This window comes from Rutilus rutilus, assembly GCF_951802725.1.
Source record: "Rutilus rutilus genome assembly, chromosome: 9".
Classification (NCBI taxonomy): Eukaryota; Metazoa; Chordata; class Actinopteri; order Cypriniformes; family Leuciscidae; genus Rutilus; species Rutilus rutilus.
In genome coordinates, this window is record NC_140223.1 from 3,422,187 (window position 1) to 3,445,918 (window position 23,732).

The following is a 23,732-nucleotide window of genomic DNA, read 5'->3' on the forward strand; positions in this document are numbered from 1 at the left end:
ATTTCCTATTATTGATTATGCTGACTTTGTCTATATGAGTACAACAGAATCATACCTTAAATCCTTAAATGTTGTTTATAACAGTCTCTGTCGATTTGTGTTGAGATGTCCGTTCCTAACCCATCATTGTCATATGTACCAGCAATTGAATCTCTTATCACCAAAGGCCAGACGACAGCTACACTGGTTTCAGTTTGTTTATAAATGTATCTTTTTTAATTATCCTCTTTATTTGAAGCAACATTTAGTCCTATATAGGTCAACTTATGGCCTGAGACACCTTGATCATCTCTTTTTTTCTGTCCCAAATATATCTAAAGAAATCGGAAGACGTGCTTTCAAATTCAAAGCCCCCTCTGATTGGAACAGCTTACCTTGTTCCTTAAGGTCCATCTCTTCCTTTCCACTCTTTAAGTCAGCCCTTTTAATTTACTTGCAATCCTGTCACCAATGTAAATGTTTCCCTGGTGTATGACCTGTACTTTCTTTTTCACTAATGCACCTTCTCTTTCATTAATGCCCTTAGTAAGAGATTATGTATGTACAGTATGTGTGCATGAGAGCATATGTGCATGTTTGCGTACATGTGTATGTATGTTGTATGTATGTAGGTATGTATGTATGCATGCATGCATGTATGCATGTTTGCGTGCATATGTGTATGTATGTGTATATAGGTATGTATTTTTGTATATGTATGTATATGTAGGTTATATATTTGTTTGTTTTGGTGGCTTCGTCAAATATGGTTCTCTCCTGTAATATCTTACTATACTGTTTATGTGAATACGCTTTGGACAGAGGTGGGACAGGTTGGGGTGGTTGGTTGTGAGGAAGAGCTTTAGTATGTGCAAGTGTGTAAGTGTTTGGTGTTATCTTGAGGACCCCCTCGAAAACGAGATGTTCCATCTCAAGGGGTTATCCTCCAATAAAATTAATTTGAATTTATTTGTATTTATTTTTTGGAATTTAATGAAGTGAATTCCATGCATGAAGTAAACTTAAAAAAAATACTCAAATTGAACTTTAAATATACTACAACTTCAGGATATTAAATCATGTATTTTTCCAGTGCATTGTTCAATGACAATTTTGAGCATATAATTTACCTAAAATATATTTTAAAGTAATGTTCAAATAAGTACACTTATACACAGAACTCTCATTTTAAGTATATTTTTCTAAAATATATTTTTAGAAAATATACTAAATTACAATTATTTTAAAGTGTGTTAAAAGTTGTATTGTGAAAATAGGTAAAAGCATGATGCTAATATACTTTCTATATATTTAAAGAGTTAGTACACATCTGTGTTAGTATATTTGCAGTAGACTGTTGAAAAGGGAATATATTTGTAATACAATAAATATACATATTTTTCACCAGGGTATGCACATGTTTCTGTGATGGGTAAGTTTAGGGATCAGAGGTCGGGTTAGGCCATAGACAACATCATTAATCTGATTTAAAATCAATGGAAGTCTATGCAATGTCCTCACTAATGTGTGTGTGTGTGTGTGTGTGAGCGTGTGTGTGTGTATGAGGAGGACTGTGTAGTTACTTGTATAATAATCAAGATTACAGCTATAGATTGCTGCATTTCCCGATGTGTCACAGGTTTCGATATAAAAGTCTTTGCTGTAATCGTGTTACTGAATGCATGATGATTCAAAGGCCTTAAAATGAGTCTATAAACAACAATTAGTCCTAATGAGGGAGTTTTAAGTATATTATGAGTTCAGAATCACCCGACACTCAAAAATAAGTCTTAGAGATGAAGTGGAAAGCATCGTTGGTAATTGTTGGTAAATCATTGTTGGTGGATTTGTTAGATGTGTAAACAAAGATCCAGCTTATAGAAATATGTTCTAAGAAAGTTTAGGGAATTATCCCATTAAGTTATGAAAATGAAATTCTCAGATGATTCAAACCATCTTTTGAGTCTTTTTTAGTAAACGAACGTTAAGAGATCATTCAATTTTATTGTTTTGGAAACATAGTAATGTAACTATTGAATGTTCTCTGAAAATTCTGTAACTAGTAACTTTCAAAAGATGTTAGATGAATGTCTAACTAAGATGCTTCAGAGAGAAAAAAAAAATTCCATGAACGCTGTTTAAATAATGTGTTTGTGCTGCTAACGTTTTGAGAACATTATTAAAGACCAGATAACTCTGAACAAACATTCTATTAATGTTACTGGAAGAATGTTTGTTCACAACTTTAAAAGAACCTTTCCAGAATGTTAGCTGAAGTTCTAAGAAGGTTCCCTGTGTTTGCGCTGCAGGCGAGAGACGCTGTACCTGTAAACATGTAAATGCAGCTCAAAAGCAGCTCATTCCACAGGCCTTTATAAAGATAATCCAATCTAATGTCTGCATGATATATCTGGTGTTGCTCTTGTGCTGCAGTTCTACAGGATTGAGAAATATTTCATCAACAAATGAAGGAGCCGGAATCCTGCACAACAATTCACAGTTGATTTATGGGCAACAAACTTTAAACAAGGGAATGTGTTTATCAGCACAGATGCAGTGAGTTTATATCAGCACAGATCCAATATGATCATCACGGATCATTCTGATATTGAAAAAATTAAACCTGTATGTATTTTACGTACAACATTAATTCAAAGTTTTTTTCATTTAAGTAAAAAAAATAAACATGAATAACCAGACATATAAAATGAAATTATATTCATTGTTTATCAATCCAGCAAGTACAAGCTAAAGGTGCTGCACTTTCAATTTCCTTTATAGTTTTTTAAAACTATATTGTGAAATATTATTGTTGGTAATAATTTTAGTTGCACTAAGATGTGCTGACTGCTATTCTTAGATTTGGCTACTGACACAAAAAATGACACAAATTCATTATAATAGGATACAGTGCTCTAAAAATCTAAATCTAAAGTACAATGATGTAAATATGCACAGTTCAGTTCTCAGTGCAGCTATAGTTACTATAAGAAGGAAGTCATATACACTTAAGGCCTGTTCACACCGGGACGAATTTTGTGCGCGATATTCGCCGACGTTTAACGCCTCGTGACTAAACAAAGGGCGCCAATGTGAGTGTGCACACCGACGTGAAAAACGGCACGCGTAAAAGCGTCATTTTTAAAAAAACGCCTCGGGTTCGTTTTTTTGGTTTGACGCGCTGCGTCAAAAACTATCCGACCAATGAGATTGGCGCTTTTGCTCACGTGTCTGGAGCTTCTGAAGTTACAGTAAAACACAACTTGGGGGTGCTCAAACACAAAACGGTCTTGCCGAGCACACATACGTAACAGAACTATATGACAAACGCGACAGCGACTACAAAAATCTTGATAAAAGAGAACTGTTATGGAGTATTTCTGTTTTACATTAAGCGCCATCTAATGTCAGGGAATGAATTTGCATGTTCACTCGGCTCATCGTCAGTGAAAATCGCTTGCGAATAACGCGCGCCGATATTCGTCCCGGTGTTTTATCTCCATCTCCTGGTACAACAAAAACACACATTCAGATTCTATATTTTCTCTGTAACAAAACTCCAACCTTTTAGAATTTATACTGTGCATTTATACAAATAAAATGGTTAATCTATGAATGAGAAACTGTAATTTGCTGCTGTGAAATAAAAAGTGTTTCACTGCCACCTCATCGGGTCTGTCCAAGGATCAATGAAATCTAAATGAAGTCTTAATTTATAACAGTGAAGTCACTGTATCTTCAGTCTCTGTTGATTCTGTTGACTGTGAGTCTCTGTAGTGGATCCTTATTCACCATCAGATGATCATCAGAAGATCAGACAGCTAGTCATCTGAAAGTTAGTCCTAAAATAAAACACACAGTCATATATGCAGCATTGACATGAGACATTACGTCTGTCAAATCTTTGCACTAACTAGATAAGATATATAATTCATTCTCAAACATAATAATATAGCTTCTATTTGATGTTCAAAGTCACTTTTATAAAATTAAAAGGACATGAAAGGTCACTTTCACACAACGGACAGCTGATACAGAACCAGCAGAAATGATTGTGGTACACTCCACTACAAATTTAATATCAGTTAATAACAAACAACCCAGATTATCTCAGATTATCACACACATAAAGACAGTTAAAGGAAAATGATGAAAATGAAAAAATTATTTTTACAATCAGTCACAACACTATGAGCAGAATTAAACTCAACATCAAACACAGTTTAAAGTTTAGAGACCTACAGAAACTGAAGCTGAATTTAAGACTCATTATCTGTAGGGATGTCCCGATACCACTTTTTGCAGAACTAGTCCGATACCGTAACCGATACCTGAATTTTCCCTGCATTTGTAATTTTTAAATGTATTAGTAGATAAACCAAAAGAATATACATCATATTAGTTGGCTTAATTTGTTCATCAAATATATATTTCTTTCAGTTATTTTCATGCTTAATTAAGCCTGCTAAAATGCATTGTATGAGCTTCTGTTACTGTCACTGTTCATTCTATTGCTCTATCATATTTTATCTTTCATTTAATAGCCACAGCGCATATTTAGAGCCGCTCCAGCAGGGCTCAGGGCTGAGGATCGGGTCAGCGGTCCAAATGTTTGTCAAAACCAGTGAAATATCAATTATTTAATCCAATTTTGATACTACAACAAAAACTACCAGCCTAATTAATGTGAATTTAAAACAAGTAAGCAGTCAGTAACAAAATAAGAACAAACAATCGAATTACAAATAGGACAAATAAATACAATAGAACAAAGAAAGGCTACAAATGAAATAAACAGTGTTTTTAGAGTTTTTCGGGTAGATCTAACAGGTACAGAAATTTGAATAAAGTAATCAAATGTGAAAAAAAGCATATTCATTACTGTATAAATTATATATATAGATAGATATTTTTGTAAAGTTGAAAAGGGTAGCCTATTTAGTCAAGTGCAGTGAGTATTTCTTTGTCCTTTGTTTGATTAACATTAAAACACAGAAGCAGGTTTATCAAACTGCTGCCCCTTTAAGACCGAACGCACGGACCGCATTTGAACATGGCTACTGTTCATTTGAGATATAACCGACTTTGTTTACATTAGGATACTCGCCAAGACGGGTGTTTTTACATTATTTTGTGTGAATTCGTCCGTACAAGCGCAAGACGTGAAAGACAATTTAATTCAGTATTCGCGTGCCGAGACGCTGGTTTGCGGAGCGCGCACTTCAGATGTTTGCGTTCATGGAACTTCTTAACCTGCACACGTCCTGTAATAATGTAGGGAACCACGTGTTATACATAAATCAGGTAACAGTTCATGTTGTACGTTACTTACATATGCGATTTAGTTTTTTCATCCAAATAACATGTGCTGAGTGAGTGAACGATCAGCAATCAAGAGCATTCAACAGAAGTGCGCTCTCTCTCTCTCGTCAGTTAACGTTAATAAGCTACATGCCTCATTTTATTTTCTTTGCCATTGACATCCGACTGAACAAACTTTCCACTAATGTCTGTTTAAAGGGATGTGCTCGACCAGCTCGCGCGTCTGTGCTGTTGCGCACTTAATCCACTGCGTGTTTTTCTCTTATCAGCTCGCGCACCACAGCTATGTGTTACTATACACACGCACCTTGTACGAACCCTGTGAAATGAGCCCAAACCGCCAATATTATACTTTTCTACGCCTCAGTTCACCTCCACAAAGCACTCGCGGCGGCCAGTTTCGTTTTCCAAAATGTACGTGGTATCGGTACGTGGTATCGGCGAATTTTTATGAGTACGATGTATATGAGGACAGTATCGGCCCGATCCCCGATGCCAGTATCGGTATCGGGACATCCCTAAATATCTGATGATCTCAGACAAAATATTCACACACAATTTTCATTTTATTTCTAATGAGTAAAACAGCTATTTGAACTTAAAATGAAAATATTATGAAAATTATAAAAAACTATTCTTACTCTAGTCTCTCCAGTTTATAATGTGGATCATCCTTCAGATCAGAAAGCAGCTTTACTCCTGAGTCTCCTAGTTTGTTATATGACAGATTCAGATCTCTCAGGTGTGAGGGGTTTGATCTCAGAGCTGAAGCCAGAGCAGCACAACCTTCATCTGTGACACCACACTCAACCAACCTGTAGAGAACAAAGACACACTCTTCACTAACTCAGATCAAAACATACAAGGCCGCATTTCCCAAAAACATCATAAACCTAAGATTGTAGAAACGGCTGAATGAAAGTAAATGTAATTAGTTACTGTGCTTAAGTATCTTTTTGGCTACTTTGTAGTTTTACTGAGTATAAAAGACATTAGCAAGTTTTACTTTCTAATTAATTAAATGCTTGAATAAGTATATGTACTCTTTACTCCAATACGTTTGTAATGAGTAATGCAATTATTTGTTACATTTTGCATGGCACCTAACTTTTTCTGTTGCAGTTTATTTCTGCTACAAAATAAGCAATTTTGCTGTCACGGGTATTCTGAGTTTGTGTTCTGTTTGGGTGGGTTTTGTATTATGTTTCAGTTCTGGGTCTTAGTTTTCAGCTGTTTCCCTGTGTTTCAGTTAGCTTACTTGGTTACCCATTGTTTAAATAATCTCAGCTGTTTCTCGTTTCTTTGATTGGTTTGTCTGTCTATTTAAGCCTTGTGTTTCTTCTGTTCATTGGCTATGTTCATACTGTCCGTCCAAACCTGATTTTTGTATAGATCCGATCAGATTTAGCAATTGTGAATGGCAAAAAAAAAAAATCACATGAAATGTGATTATTACAAATACGTTTCGAGCTACCTACACATGTGGTTTGAAATCCTATTCAAATCGCATTTCTATATGTGATGGTTGTTCTGTTCGCATTCTCTGCAATTCTTGTGTTCCTAAGAAGTATTGTTTTGAGTTTTCATTAAAAGTATCACTGCATGCGATTAGATCCAGCTCTTTATTGTTTAATCTGCAACCCATGCTGACAATTGCCATCTACAGGGAACTGAAGGTACTATATTTTGAGTGCTTTGCCTTTACTCACCCAAACTTGTCAACAAGACTACTTTACGTGAATGTGAGTGCATTAGCAGGTAGTTGCTGAATTGCAGGTGTTTCATACATGAGATGAGGATGTGGCTGCAGCAGCCGAAACCAGCACACTAACAGTTTCATGAAAACAACTAAATCCTTTCAAAAATAAAATAACCAATGAACAAAATAACAATCAAAGGTTTCTATTTACATGTTTTTGCAGCGTTAAGCAATGTAGCCAATAACAGATATGTCTGTTGATTTCTTGAACTCAATGGCCAAACAGAGGTGTTTAAAGTTAGAATCCACTCACTGCTCAAAGTCAGAGTTTTTGTCGAGTGCTGAGTTCTGCACGCTCGTAAATCCTCTCATTATAACAAAGTGTAGTCATTTTGTAAATAAGAGATTAATTGTGCAGTGTGGACAGCTTCATTGATTATAATGCAACTTCATGAGATCGTCATCGCGATGAACTGAGATGAGTGACATCGTTTTAGTGATTATAAAGGAGCGCTCTTTGCCACCTTTATAGATTATATATAATCCATTCAGTTTGAATAAATCTTTAGTTTTTTATGCTTGACTTGTGGCCACGTAGACACTGCAAAGTTTCAGGAGTGATATCCGCTAAATTCATGTATTTGAGGAATAATTATTGTCATTTATGTGTGATTTTTCTCCTTTCCCTCAAATAAACTATTTTGTGTCTCACTTGATCGAGTGGAGCAGCTGTCAATCTAAGTGGGCCAGTGCCTACCTGGCCTTATGTTGCCTTGCCACTGATGTGATGAGAGTGAAGATGAATGAAATCAGCTTTAGCTTCAGATTTCAAACACATTAACTGTTATTATGTTGAATGTGATTCATGTAAAATCATTATATGCTAATTACAATTACAATCACTGATTTGTTCTCAATATAAACTATTTAAAATATGTCTCTCTGAGCCCCAGATCATGTGACTATCAGAGAGATGATCTTACTTCAGTTTCTCCAGTTTACAGTGAGGATTCTCCAGTCCAGCAGAAAGCAGCTTTACTCCTGAGTCTCCTAGTTTATTCCCAGACAGATCCAGTTTTCTCAGGTGTGAGGGGTTTGAGCTCAGAGCTGAAGCCAGAGCAGCACAACCTTCATCTGTGACACCACAATTAATCAACCTGTAGAGAACAATGACACACTCTTCACTAACTCAGATCAAAACATACAGGGCCGCATTTCCCAAAAACATCATAAACCTAAGATTGTAGAAACGGCTGAATGAAAGTAAATGTAATTAGTTACTGTGCTTAAGTATCTTTTTGGCTACTTTGTAGTTTTACTGAGTATAAAAGACATTAGCAAGGTTTACTTTCTAATTGATTAAATGCTTGAATAAGTATATGTACTCTTTACTCCAATACGTTTGTAATGAGTAATGCAATTATTTGTTACATTTTGCATGGCACCTAACTTTTTCTGTTGCAGTTTATTTCTGCTACAAAATAAGCAATTTTGCTGTCACGGGTATTCTGAGTTTGTGTTCTGTTTAGTCGGGTTTTGTATTATGTTTCAGTTCTGGGTCTTCGTTTTCAGTTGTTTCCCTGTGTTTCAGTTAGCTTACTTGGTTACCCATTGTTTAAATAATCTCAGCTGTTTCTCGTTTCTTTGATTGGTTTGTCTGTCTATTTAAGCCTTGTGTTTCTTCTGTTCATTGGCTGTCCATACTGTCCGTCCAAATCCGATTTTTGTATAGATCCGATCAGATTTAGCAATTGTGAATGGCAAAAAATCACATGAAATATGATTATTACAAATATGTTTTGAGCTACCTACACATGTGGTTTGAAATCCTATTCAAATCGCATTTCTATATGTGATGGTTGTTCTGTTCGCATTCTCTGCAATTCTTGTGTTCCTAAGAAGTATTGTTTTGAGTTTTCATTAAAAGTATCACTGCATGCGATTAGATCCAGCTCTTTATTGTTTAAAGGGGTCGTGAACAGAGAAATACAATTTTCCTTGAGGTTTTGAAATATAAGAGGTCATTATATTATAAGAATATCCTGAAAGTTTCAGAACTGAAAATTTCCTTGTTAGTCCAAAATCAGCTTTTATTGTTACTAGGCCCAGCGAGCGACTCATTCTGGAATGTGCCTCTTTATGACGTCATAGATAGGGTGAACGACCGCCTCTGCAGAAGAAAATCTACTTTGGCCCCGCCCACTGGCGTTAGTGAGATGAGGAAGAGACAAGATCATAGGGCCACTGACTGGACTAAAAATAACATTACAGTCCAAAGGATCCTAATTTGCTTAACCTTTGGTTATTTTCTTTCAACAATGTGAATGTTTCAGTTGAACATTATTTATTCAGTACATTTCTCTGGATTCTTTGGTAAATCAGTCCGCAAACTCGGTGCAGGCTTTGCAAGCTTTTACGATATTGACTCGACAATATTGCCACAATATGTAAGTAACCCTGTTCATTCTAATGCCTGATCTGTGACCAATGATTTCTGATGTAATTATTCATGTAACTACAGTAAGATGTTCATTGTCCTGTCAATAATTGAAATCAGTGACTAAACGGTCAACCTCACATTGTTTCTCTTAGTAGTGTTTAAATAATCTTTTATCATTGACTGAGTTCTGGATTCGCGACAAAACTCCCATAATAAATCAACGAATCTCTTATTTATATTGTGTTTGCACTGTTAGTTATGATGATAGCAACGGCGAGATCGCTGCATACATGTCTGTGATTGGCTATGCTCATCACTGCAATCTTTTAATGCCACAATCTAAATATAATGCCATAGATCTAATTGTAATGCTATAATTATCACTTTTCACGAGTAGTTAACATTGAGAGCTGTAATAGTAAAACATGCTAAAAGTTTTCGAGAGTGTTCCACATGTAATAGTAGCTATTTCATATGCAGAGCTGTTAGCCAATCACAGCAGTGGGCGTTTACACTGAAGCATCACAGCAGACATGCCCCTTCAAATAGAGTGTTCAAATCAGAGGGCTAAAATCAGGCTAGGAAAAATGCCTTTTATTTCTAAATTATGACAATTTTTGAAGTAAAAATCATACTAACATTATAAATGCACCCAAAGGAACATTATGAAACAATAAAACTGCAGTCCATGACCCCTTTAATCTGCAACCAATGCTGACAATTGCCATCTACAAGGCACTGAAGGTACTATATCTTGTGCGCCTTGCCTTTACTCACCCAAACTTGTCAACAAGGCTACTTTGCATGAATGTGAGTGCATTAGCAGGTAGTTGCTGAACTGCAGGTGTTTCATACATGAGATGAGGATGTGGCTGCAGCAGCTGAAACCAGCACATCCAGTGCAAGTCTTTGCAGTTTAATTTTACTTAACATTTTACTTAACATTATTTTATTTATCCGTTATATTGACGATAACTTTTTGAATTGATATTGGTTTACTTATGCCCTTTTTTGAGCACTTGAGCTTAACTGAAACTTTTGTACAAACTGAGAGTGCTTGTAGATGTTTTAGAGGCTGTTGTGACGACCTTGATTGCAATGCTTAGGTGTTCAGTTTTATTTTGATTTTAGAAAATAAACGTGATTGCTCTCCTCACAAATCAACTGTTTCTTGTTTTTCTCTGGCATGTCTCTTTTTAGTTGAGAACTAGTGCATCTTTGAGCCTATATTCAGTACAAGTAAAATACTTAAGTACTGTTAAAATCAGATACTCTAAGACATTTACTCAAGTCGTTTTGGAATTGATGAATAGGTTGGTTTCACGAGACGTCACGCTGCTGCATCGCGAGAGCGCGAAATTCAGATGGAGGGCAGGAAGTGAAATGGCTGAGGATCTGCCGTCTGAAAAAATGCCAATGTTTTGTGTAGTTTACGGCTGCTCCAATCGTTCTAATCGAGAAAAGGGAAAGGGTTTTTATAGAGTACCGAAGATTGTCACTCATAAAGGTGAGAAATGTAAAAAGCTCACAGAACAACGCCGTAAAAAGTGAATTTTTAACGTAAGTTACGTCTGCGGTCGGGAGGAGCAGAGTCTGTTAATGCCCGTGTCTGCAGCGACCACTTCGTCGGAGGTATGTTAGTTAGCCAACGTGTTTTTTGTGTCTGTCTTTATATAGCATTAGGTTGTCGTTAAATGCTCATTTACTTAGGCCTCGTTTACACTGTCAGTGAAATGTGACCCAATTCCGATTTTTTGCTCATATATGACACAGATCCGATGTGTTCTATGACAGTGTAAACAGGAAAAAAATGCATGCATTCGGATATTTCCAGATCGGTTTCAGGCCTCATTCATATGTGGAAATAAATCGGATATACCAATGCGACTATCATGTAAACAGGCAGATCGGATTTTCTGAGGCATTAGGCAACGTCTCCGTGGTTAAAGCCAATATTTAAACACAATATGCTCCCACCAGTCCTGAGATCTCTCTCACACACAATAACTGAAGCATATGTGCAATGATGGCACTTTTCGTCCTCCTTCGCCTCAAAATCATGGTGATGTTTGCCGAACTTCGCATACATCGCAGAGCTAGGATCAAGCATATTTCTGGTCTGCCCATCTGTGCAAGAGAATTTAACCCTTTAAGCATGCGCGATGTTTCAGATAGTATGGCAAGTGTAAACACATGAATCGGATATGGGTCAGAGTTGAAAGAACGTGTAAACGGACAGTCAAAAAAAAAAAATCGGATAAAGGTACAATACGGACACTCCGCAACGGTTTCCTCCATAGACATATTCTCCATGTTTACTTCCTGCCCTCCATCTGAAATCGCCCCGCCTTCGTGCGTCATCATAATCACGTGACTGAAACCCAGCTTGTAACTTGTAATGGAGTCATTTCCGCTGTAAGATAGCTGTACTTTTACTCAAGTACGGTTTTCAGCTACTCTTTACACCTCTGGCCAAAACCATCGTAACTGAAGTAGCATTTAAAATAGTTGTAGATCTTGAGTGCTCTGAAGTATTCGTAATCTGCTTTTATGTGTTGGAAACAGACTCAAGCAGTCACCTGCAGGACAAACCGCAAAATTACACCTGAACTTAATACATTTGATGTTATGATGCTTACACTTATGCAGTGTATTTATGTTATTCATTACCAGGATACTTTTATTATATTATATATGCTATTGGATAAAGATGCTATAATGTTGTTATAGCTCGTATGCATTTTATTTACTTAAATATAATTGTTGGCTTATGAATTTTCCATGTACGGCTTAGCACATACTTTCTGACTAACAGAGAGAGAAAAGGTGCAGCTTTGTGCTGCCTGTGTGCAACTGTGACCTCTGACCTTGCAGATAAGAGAAAGAGAGGTGATGCTTAACTGCTCAAACCTTAAATAATATGTTATTTAAGTATACCTTAAATATAACGAAATTCAAACAATAAATATAGTTCTGACACTATTTAACGTGGCGTGACAGATCGCTGTAGCACCACAGTTCAAGCGGAGCGCGAGTGGACCAGTTATCTTTTCCTCTTTACTACTAGATATAGCATGAAAGAAAAATTTATAAGTATTAGAATCACTCAATCACCTCATCTCACAGCAGAAAATATATATTTACCTCAGCTAAAACATATCTAAAACAACAGAGTAATTTTAATCATGTCTCAGTTTGTAAAAATGAACAGAAAAACATTTACTGTAATGCTCTTACAACAGAAGCCTAGCAGGTCAAATAGATGGAGGATTTAAAAGCTGACTTTTTTTTTGTTAAAACATTAATTCATAAATTTTAAGTAAGAAATTGTATGTTTTTACAGAGATGATTGTTCTTTTACTTACTTAGCGTATCTAGTTGCTGTAACCACAGGCAGCAGCTTCTGAAGAACTTCATCTCCTGTATTTTGTGATTTCTGGGTGAAAGATGAGTCACTATTGGAAAATAAATTATTTTAATTATTAATGCTCATAATAATAATAATTATTAATATCATTAGTAATAATGTCACTCATATTTTTTGTTAAACCATTAATTCATAATTTAAGTTAAAAAAAGTTAATGTTTTAACAGTGATGATTGTTCTCAGAGTTACTTACTCAGCTGATCTAGTTGCTGTAACAACAGTCTTCTGATGAAATGCTGTGGCAATTTGCGTGACACATATACTATTTGAAAAAAAAAATATATATATATATATATTAATGCTGATAAAAATTATAATAATAATTAATATTATAAGTAAATAATACATTAAATACCTTCCTTAAATTACCCTTAAATATTTTTCAATTAAATAAACAGTGCTTTAAAAAAGACATGTGAAAAAGTTTTGTAGTATCTAAATGTAGCTATTAATCGTATTCAGCCAGCACAGATGTGTTTTTTCTTTGTCTTGTCAATGTTTCTGTGGCACGTCTATTAGTCTGCATTTACACTACAACACTTAGTGCACAGGTCTATTTTGACATTTGACATTCCAGTCCGTTGCTATGGTTATCACTAGGGCTGCCCACTAATAGTCGATTAACCATTAGTCGACTAGAAGAGGCTTGGTCGTGCAAAATTGTATTAGTCGGTAAGTGGCAGAAGAAGAAAAAACTCCACAGGAAGTGGTGAAATCACACAGGTTGTGACGGACAGATTGTTGGCGGCAGGAAATGCAAACATCCGCCCATCATTCATCGATCTCAAATATGGCTTATCATTTGAAGTAGTAGTAAACATTACTGATGGATCATTTTAAACGAATCTTTAATATGACTCGGGACTACAGAGTTGTCTCAGAGAGTGATTTGTTCATTCGACCACGCATTTCTGGAAACAGAAATTATTAGTTCAGCTCGAGTCTTTGGGTCCGAGTCTTTCGTTCTTCCTGTCAGTTCCATAGAGGCTATGCTGTCAGTACTGGAAAGTGTGGATGCACGATATATCGACCATATATCAACATCGCCCGATAAATTATCATTTTTGATGTTTTCGTTATCAATCTGATAAGAAAATTAGGCCAATATATCAAAGCCGATAGATAATAGATTATTTACTTCAGTTGAGAGATGCGCGCTGTTCGCCATGATGGTTCTGAATGATTGGAATCACTTCGAAAAGGAAGATAGTTCAGTGCAGCACAAATCTGTCACATAGGCTTTGTAACATTATAATAAGAACACGCCTGTAAAAGCATGTTGTGAATTAGTGTTCGCCAATGTTTCAGCGCGTCAAGCGCGTTGTGGCGGAAAGAGCGCGTTTATGGAGTTCAGCCTTCATGACAAGCACAGACAAGTTCTCTAGAGCATTCGCAACATTTTGTGCCATTGTTGTAATATGTATATACATGCCATTATAATGAGAACACTATTGTAATAAAACGTTGTGAATTCTCTGGGTTTAGTTGCCGTGTTTCAGCACGTTGATGTGGGAATAGCACGTACAGAACAGTATGGCAAGCCATTTTAGCTTAAATTGTACCAGCGTTACTCGTCGTAATTGCATTTTTACTAGTAAAAAAACGAATTAAAGATATGTATAATTGCAGAGCTCTGCAATTGCATTCTTACTAGTAACAACTGAATTAGAGAGCTCTCTAATTGGAATTGTTACTAGTAATAATTGGATTAGAGAGCTCTCTATTTAAATTGTTACTAGTAAGAATTGAATTAAAGAGCTCTGCAATTGCAATTCTTTCTAGTAACAATTCAATTGTAGAACTCTGTAATTAAAAATGAATAGAAGTCAATGGAGACATATGACTAGTAAAGATGAATTTGTAGAGCTCTCTAATTGTAATTTTTACTATTACAGTTTTTCTCGATTGCTTAAACACATTTCTTGAAACTATGCCTCGTATTCTCAAAACTATAAACACAAATCCATAACGTCTCACCCAATTCCCCAAACATCCTATTTTCAGGTCAAAATGAAGCTCTACACTCAAAACCATTCACTCTTGCTGAAAAACCAAACTTTGCCCTCAGACAGGACACACAAGCCCTCAAAATCACACACACTACAACATAGTCTAAGACACTGGTGCAATAAATTCAAAACAACATTTCCAAAACTGGTAAGTTATGTTACTTGTGGTTCCCCCCATCACAAACCTTTCCACATGATGAACACAAAAGACACAACCAATGGATACATTGGCACATACACAGAAAACACACACACACAAATTTTTTTTTTTTTTTTTCTGTTTTACTCTTTTTTTTTTACACTCTCCTCTAATTATTTTTTTATATTTACTTACAGTAAGATTTGTGTGACCAACATATGACAGTAAAGGAGCTCACACAAACCATATTCTAATATGGAATTCGAATTGTATTGGATTGGTAAAGAGTGTTGGTCGTGACAGGAGGGCCTCCACTCAAGGAGACAATATGATGGATACGTCTAAGAATGTTCCACATATGGTTGAAATACCATCATTTGCCTGAAAGATAACAGTCTGGGAGTCAAGACTATAAAGGAGAAAGGATGCCCTCCCTTCACTGTCACACTCTGCAGCCACTCTGTGTGACTGTACGACTGCTGGCCTTTTTTTTTTTTTGCAAGAAAATACACCTCATCAAAGACTATTGGAAATGTTTGTCTCTTATTCACTGATAGAATTTTGTTTGCCACCACTCCTCCCTGAAGGTTCTCGAGGCGACGGTAAAGCGACTCAAATTTGGCCTTACTCGTAGCCCAGCCTCCCTCATAGTCATACCATTGACTAACACATGGGCAACTAGAGTGGCTTGAATTTCATCTGAGACTGCTTGTCTTCTTGCCCTTGCTCCTCCTCATTCTTATCCCTCTTCCTTCATGTCTTTCTGGAGCCATTGTTCCAAAACGCAATAAACTGATTTGGGCCCTTTTATCTATCTACTGAAGGTTCTGATTGATGTGTTAAATTTTGACTCTTAGTGTTTCCACCTGGGTAATTGTGTGCTAACTGAGCTGAAGCTGTGCTGACTTGAGTGAACAATTTTGAATGCTAGTGCTTTCTAAATGACAACATGGTCTAGGCAATGAGAAATTAAGGGATTTGTGTGTAGAGTTTTGCAGTGACAGTTCAACAAATTTGACTCATGTGTCAAAACAGGGAATAGAGTTTAGAGTTTAGAGAAATGGGTGTGCTTTTTGATAAATGGCATTATGGTTTGGAAATTTTAGTTCAAAAACCTGGTTATAGTGTTTAAGCAATCGAGAAAAACTGTAATAATTGAATTAGAGAGCTCTCTAATTGTAATTGCTACTAGTAAGAATTGAATTGTAAAGCTCTCTAATTGAATTCTTACTAGTAAAAATGTAATTACGACGAGTAACGCTGGGTACAATTTAAGCTAAAACGGCTTGCCATAGAACAGGGGTTACACGATCTGACCAGCACAGTCAAGTTCGCTTGTGCATTCATGTCATTTTGTGCAGATACAAGTCGTAATATTAAGTTTATGTAATATAAATATCTGATTAATCTCACATAGGATCGGTTTCGTTGATTTAAACAACCCGCTTGAAAAGTTCTTCAGTTTCCCGGTGCTCGTTCTATTCAGCTTCAGCACTCGTGATCAAACAGCAATGCAAAACTTTTGATTAAAAGCTATGATTGGTTATGGTTCAGTTGCATTATTCAGCAACCGTTGAGGATTAAGCTTCTAGCAAAGCGATTCAGTTTAACGTTCGTTCTCTTCAGCTTCAGTGCGCGCAACTCAAACAGCAAAGATGTCATTTGAAACCATAGACTGTAAAAAAGATGGACGACGCCCCTTCGCTCTCTTCCATTGGTGAGAAGTGAAGCTGCCAGTGTCCCGATATGGCGCTGACATCTTGGGACTTAAGTTTGCGCAGTAGTGAGCAGGAAGTAAAGCCGCGAAATCAAGGCCCCGTCCTCACTCTCGCAGAATGCACTCTCCCTGCACTTTTTAAAAATGGTCTGCTCCATTCCTCCGTTCTGCTCCAATTTTGATGTCTGTTGATTGCAGTACGACAAGAGGCTTGTTGAAATAAAGTAAATACAATCTCCTCAGTCCTCCGAAAATCCTGAAAAAAAAGTCTGTTGGTGCTTCAGTGCACTTAAGTACTTCGCTCAGAGAACCTGTCAATCACAGCTGTCAATCATGACGTCACACCACCGTTTTTATAGCATCGCGTAACTAACTAAAAACAAACTTATTTTAAAAACAGACACTTGAACTTATATCAGCGTGATAAAAACTCGAGACGCTTTGGCTTCACTTTTCAGGGCTTGTGTGGCACGCTTGTTTGAAACAGTAAGCCTAATATTAAACATGTTTACTATTACTTTAATATTAAAAATATATTTATTTTTTTTCAAAAACATTGATTCCTTATTATTAATAATAAGACTATGTATTAATAATAAGATTAGTATCGCTGGATTGAGTTATCTGAGAGAATTGCGCGTTCATGCGCTGGTTTAAAGGGGATATGTATCGATAGTAGAAACATTGATCAGCAACGCTGCTATTGGCTGCTCAGCGTGGCCAAAGAGCGCGCTCAGTTTTTCTCCTTAGCAGAGCAAGAACTAATAGTCGAAGTTTATTCGGAATTTTAATGTTTAATCAAAACGCCAGGGAACACCTCAAAGTCTGCAAAAGCCAGGAGAGAGGGCTGGCAAAAAGTAGCAGACAATTTAAATCCGTTAGAAGTGGCCATGTTAGATTTTTTATCACTTATTAGCCTATATTTTTGTATTTTAATAATTGCATAATTACTTTGTGCATTGTAATGTCAGTCACCATACTAGAACATGAGAACAAATAAAAGTGAAGTACAAACATTTTCTACATAATGGTAATTTTTAGTTATATTATAGTCTCTTTTATAAAAGGCACTGTTAAATAAATGGTTGTCTGATTATAAAAGCAACCAAGAAAAAGGCTGAGAAAAAAAAAGAAGAAAAGATCTTACTCTCCTACACTGTAAAATCATTTTTGCTGCATTAAATTAAGGCTGTATAGTCATTTCAACTGTTAAATCTTGAGTAATGATGAATTGCTTTGACTTGTGAAAGTGAAAACTGATAAACTTATGTTAATGTAAAAATATTATGCCATGAGTTATTGATCACATTTTTCCCGAGTGTAGTTCATTGTAATGACATTGTGTTTTCCTCTTTTGTGCAATTTTACACAATACACCAACACTTGTATCTGTTCCCAAGAAAGTGGTGGCTGAAATATGTGCAGTAAGTGGACATTTTCTAACTTTCCAAAGGAAAGAAAGAATAAGACTTTGTAATGTCCATTTGTTTCCATTGCACTGGACAGTGAATAAACCCTCTCAGATAACTGTCATATGGAGGAACTAGCCTACCTGCAAGTGCATTAATAACTTTACTTAATTTATACTTGTATGCTTTATGGCTGCAATATAAGTTGCTAGATTCCACATCTACAGAAAGGCCTACAGAAGAGTCTGCACAGACAGATGAGACATAGGCCTACAGGTGGGCAGTGTAGAGCCAACTTTTCCTTTTTATTTGTTGCATGAGGCATGTGTCTAATATCTCTTGTTGCAGGCACTTGACCACTGGCTTTTCTTTACAAATAACATTTAAAATAAAACTCAAGGAACTAAGCATATTTGTCTTTTATTAAACATTTAATGAAAAGTGTTTTTTTTTTTTGGCAGTGTTGTGTAATATGGCACATGCAACAATGTCACAGGCCCTGTCAGGTGTGCAACCCTCAGACTTTTCAGACACTGACATCTTCCCTTTAGTTAGCCAAAGTTAATTTCATTGTGTGCCCTTGTCCTGGCTAGAGCTGCATTGTAACTGGTTTGGGTCAGGGAATGGGGTCATAAAACACCTGTCTGCAGGCAGGAACATGTAATCACCTATGAAAAAATGCAGTTCTGTTAGGATCAGCATAAGTGTATGTAATACAGTGAGTTTGATATTTAATTGTGGAACTTTCCTTACCACTTTCAAATAATGTGCATAAATGTGAATCTCTGAAAATTCTTAAGTCATGCACAGATCCTGGACATTTTGCTTTCACATTTGTGATATGGAAGATTTTAGTCAACTGCCTTTTTTTTTATTTGATATAATATTACTAATCTTGAATATTAAGAATCACAATAGTAACTGGGCTGCACATTTACATTGTGAACCCCCTTTCTGTTCACATAATCCCCTTCATTGAGGCCTTGATGGCAGTCTATGGTAGCCTATAGTCTATGGTCTAGCTAGCCTATGGTACCAATCATGTTAGTGAGGCATGAGTGACATATAGTATTACAGTATATGGCATGGTCATGATTGAATGATCTTAATAAAAAATTATGATAGCCTAAAAAAAACCTGCTTTAAAAAAAACTGCTTTACAACATTGGGTCTTCAGTGGCTTGGAAATGCCACCAAAAAAAAAAAAAAAACTAAAACTGTTTTTTAAACCTAAAAGCGCCAGGTAAAGTCCGAATGACACGACAGACAGCACTTTCCATCAGGTTCTCCGCATCTCCAATAGTGTAAAGGAAAGAGCCACTCGCAAATAATTTTAGGGCAATGCAAACAGTTTGTGCTGTAGTTAAAGCCCGACTCCGACAAGTCTAAAATAAATGTGCGTTTCCAACAAATTAATAATGTAAACGACAATCTCACGAGTCACGAGAAAAATATACCTCAGAAAGTGCACTATCGCGCTGCGCTGGACTTCCCGTATCAGCTCCGCTTATAAAGCCGCAGTCTAATCCTGTTAACATGAAATAAGCCTGCTCCCGAGCAGGTTTAAGATTGCGCACCTGTTGCTATGACAGCAAGTCCAGGATGAGCGTCGAAGAACCAAACAATCCAAGATCATGCCAGATCGCCAACAATCAAATCCAGCTAACTGAGTTAGCGACGTACAAAGAACGGGCCCCAGGTTGCGGTCGCGTCTGATCCCAGATCATGTCAACATGCTTATCTTTCTCAACAGAAATCAGTAGACTGGTGCAGAAGTTCTATGGGAACTTCATGCGTTTTCTCAGATCGGATAGCTATCTGAATTATCAAAACGATTCCATTTACACCTGGTCACATAAATGTGTTTTTGCAAAACGGATATAAATCCGATCATGAATTCCCGCGCTATATGCATATTTAAATTGTTGCACGTCACCGAAAGCAACTGATATGAGCTGCATGTTATTGATCATCAGCGAAAATTTCTAAATCAAAGACCGCAACAAGATATTGCGGCAACAGCCCTGGTAAGATCATTTCGGTTCTTTACTTTTAATGAAGATGATTGTGTGTTGATGAATGACTTTCACTTTGATTTGCGATAGTTTGCACGTTGGCTTGATGAATAGATGCTCATCTGTGGTGATGCGTGTTGAAGCAGCGTCGTCATATCTGGCTATAACATGATATAGCCTATAACACGCTCTCACACGTTTATTTCCTAGCATTTTTGGGATAAGTCAAATTTACATGTGGTTTCAACAACCAGATGCATTTACACTTGTCCAGTTTCGTCTGGAATGCGTCTCAGATCTCCTCCTGAAGTGGTTTGAGCGATCGGATTTAAATCCGTCTCGAATGCGTTTCGGAGGGCATTTACATTTGGTCTTTTCACGATCGGATAGCTATCTGATCACAGAAAACGGATGAAGTGGCCATGGGTCTTTGTTTAAGAACGCCGGCTCGCAGCTGCAGGTTCCGCTGTTTTAGAGCACCGCAGGGCATATCTTCAAGTCTACCGAACGTCCAGTTTCACTGCCACAAGTTGATCTTCTTGTAATAAAGATCTCATCGAGGACAAACAAACTGTATTTTTGTATTTTCATTGCATTTTTAATTTACAAAAAGTTAAATAAATAATGAATTTCAATATAAAAATATTAATGATTAATCGATAGTCGATCGTTAATTCTCCCGACGATCGACTTGGAAAATTTTATCGAATGCCCATCCCTAGCCCAAACCACACCTATGAGTAATGAAGCTACTTCAGACCAACACATTTTAGATTTGTGTCGGGCGCAAGAGTCATTTATCCCGCCGGTATAATAGCAACAGCGCCCGAGATCCGCCCACAAAGTTACTTGCGTTTCACGCTTGATACTTGTGTTTCAGATCGTTAAAATAGGGCCCATAATCATTACCTTTGCCGGTGCACTGTGGCAAACTTCATGCGTGCGTTTAAGAGCTGATTAGGCTATGTATTAGGCAATTATGATTTATGGCTTATTAAAATAAATATGTGAATAGTCGACTATCGTTTAAATGTACAACTACTAGTCGACTAGAAAAATCTTTAGTCGAGGGCAGCCCTAGTTATCACTATATCAACCATCACAATTTCAGGAGTGACTCACAGAACAATAATTCTAGCGAATTCGCTCCCATAATCAGACATCCCACCTCTCCGAGTCTGGGAGTTCTGGGAGTCTCCTGCATATTGATATTGGGTGCTTCCCAAACAGAAGGCTGCATCCTAGTGAAGTTGTGTATTTCCTAGTCCAGTCTTTCTGAAGCTTGTAGGCTTGAGTCTTCAGCATTAAACACTAGAATGAGTCTAGTAAGTGTGCAAGGCTACGTCACAAATGTTCCTGCCCCCAGGGTCACGGCACGAAAATACTATTAAAACCTAATTTTAGAAAAATCTTTATATTAACTGGCTTTTTATTGATGCAATACAGTGAATGACAAGTGTCTGTGTCTCCCAGTGGCTTTAGTGTTGGCAGTAAAGATAGGGTGACCACCCGCCCCGCTTTGCGTTGTACCGCACAGTATTTTCACCCCTTGTCCCGCACGTCGCATATTGAGAAAATGTCCCGCATTTTCATCAGTCTGTTGGTTTTAAATTTTCATATTAGGAAAACGTGCATGCGCTCTTTTGCCCTTTTAAGAAAGCATTTTAAATCCTATCCAATGGTTGAAAGGAAAGGAGTAAACACGGTCACTAGTAGGTTGTGACGGCTGTCAATCAAAATGTGTAGCGGTGATTAGTTCCATGTGTTCCCTGTCAGAAAACAAATGGATAATTCGGCCAATTAAAATTTTAATTTAACAGAATTTATCAACTTGTTGCCTGCTGTGGTTGTTTTAATTCACATCCTTTCTAAAAAAATATGAACGTTTTAGGTTTAATATATTCTTAATATATAAGACTGTCAATTAACTAATTTCATGTTTTATATTTTTATCTGTTCATTATTTATTTTGTTGGATTTTAGTTGGACTTGGTCAGAAATGTTTCAAAAATAGTTATCTGCATGATGCCTGCTGCCTTTGGGCTCAGTGATATTCACCAGACCGCCATTGAAGATGTCAGGGTTCTGTCACTTCTGTCTGGTTTGTATCTTGGTTTGGTGACAGGGCTCTGACACTCCCGGTTTGTCATGTGTTTGTGTATAGTCTGGTTTGTTGTGAGCACATGGCTTGTCATGTATTTCCTGTCAATTGTCTAGCCCCTCCCATCTTGTTACCTGATTATTGATTAATTTGCCCCACCTGCTTTCCTCGTTACCCTCTTTTGTTTGCTTCCCTATTTAGTCTCCCTGTTTGCAGTCCTGTTTCATTGTCTATGTTCCATTGTGTTTCCTGTTACTGCCAGATGCCTGTCTTGTTTTGCCCATGGGGAGTTTTTGTTTTGCTTTTTATTCCTTAATAAATATACTTATTCCTGCATTTGAAACCTCGCTTCACTATTTCACCATTCCGTGACAGATGATTAATGGGATCATGTTGCTTTGTCGCTGTGTGTCGCTAGCGGTGTGAACGGGGCTTTAAAGTGACTAATCTGTTTGCAGTCATCATGGCTAATCAAACAACAAAAGACAAAGATAAAATCACTCACTGCTCTTGAATAAATAAACTGTAGTTTTTAGGGATGCACAATATTAATCGGACAGAAAAATTATCGAGCGGTATGGGTGGAAATTTACGTCATTTTTATTGCTCCTATAAATAAATGAAATCCAATAACTAGATCCGATAAAGTATTCTTGCTGGTAAATCAATAAATCAGTCTGATTTATCCGAGATTCATTCACTTCCTAAGTGCAAGTGACTGCAGCTTTAAAACTGTGTTGCGCTCATTACGTTATCATCTGTGAACATGTCTTCGCCGGTTTGAAAGTTTTTCTGGGTTGCAGCAGAGGACAATGCCATTATTGCTTGCAAACTATGTTTAGCAAGGATTCTGAGAGGAAAAAAGGTGTCAAGTTTTAACACAACAACTCATAAGGCCGTCTTCGCGGTGCAGCTGTATTAAAAGAATATGAAGCAGCTACTAGCGCTAAGCATAAAACATGGAGCATCGATGTCCCCATTCTGCAGGTATTTGAAAATTGCAATCTCAACTATCCCCTATGCTCTTTTGAGGATGCACTTTATTTTTGTTGAGCATGCACTTTTATTTGTTTTTTTCTCTCGAGGTTGACAAATGTCAGTGCATTTTATTTATGTATTTGAAAAAACATGTGACTTCAACTCTATATACCTTCCTCATCCTCATGCACTAAATGTTAAATAGATGCATTTCTTTGTTATGCATGAAATACTTGAATATAAATTTGTTGTTAATTAGTTGTTAAGTGCAGATAAACCATAGTTCTGTCATAGTTGTTAAACCCTTTATGTTACTAAGTATTGTGGTGCCTTATAGAGATGCGCGGATGGGCTATTATTTCATCCGCAACCGCATCACAAAAATCATCATCCGTCCGCCATCCAGCCGCACCAACGTTTTTGACCAATTTTCAAAACCGCACCCGCCCGCCATCCGTTGATTTGTGTATACATATATTTTTCATTTGATTGGTTCA

General features: G+C 36.8%; 1 protein-coding gene across 2 annotated transcripts in view; it reads right to left on the reverse strand.

Moving 5' to 3' along the window:
• Positions 1 to 2,466: 2,466 nt before the first annotated feature.
• Positions 2,467 to 23,732, reverse strand: part of LOC311296915 (NACHT, LRR and PYD domains-containing protein 3-like) — a 37,622-nt gene continuing 16,356 nt past the window's right edge. The window contains exons 7-11 of one of the 2 annotated variants that reach the window (XM_084418907.1): positions 13,061 to 13,129; positions 12,806 to 12,895; positions 7,984 to 8,157; positions 5,943 to 6,116; positions 2,467 to 3,821 (exon numbers count right to left, since the gene is read on the reverse strand). In XM_084418907.1, coding sequence (XP_084275033.1) covers positions 3,785 to 3,821; positions 5,943 to 6,116; positions 7,984 to 8,157; positions 12,806 to 12,895; positions 13,061 to 13,129 — 544 coding nt within the window. In that variant the 3' untranslated portion in view covers positions 2,467 to 3,784. The remainder of the gene's footprint in view (positions 3,822 to 5,942; positions 6,117 to 7,983; positions 8,158 to 12,805; positions 12,896 to 13,060; positions 13,130 to 23,732) is intronic. The other variant, XM_084418908.1, reaches the window with a different exon arrangement.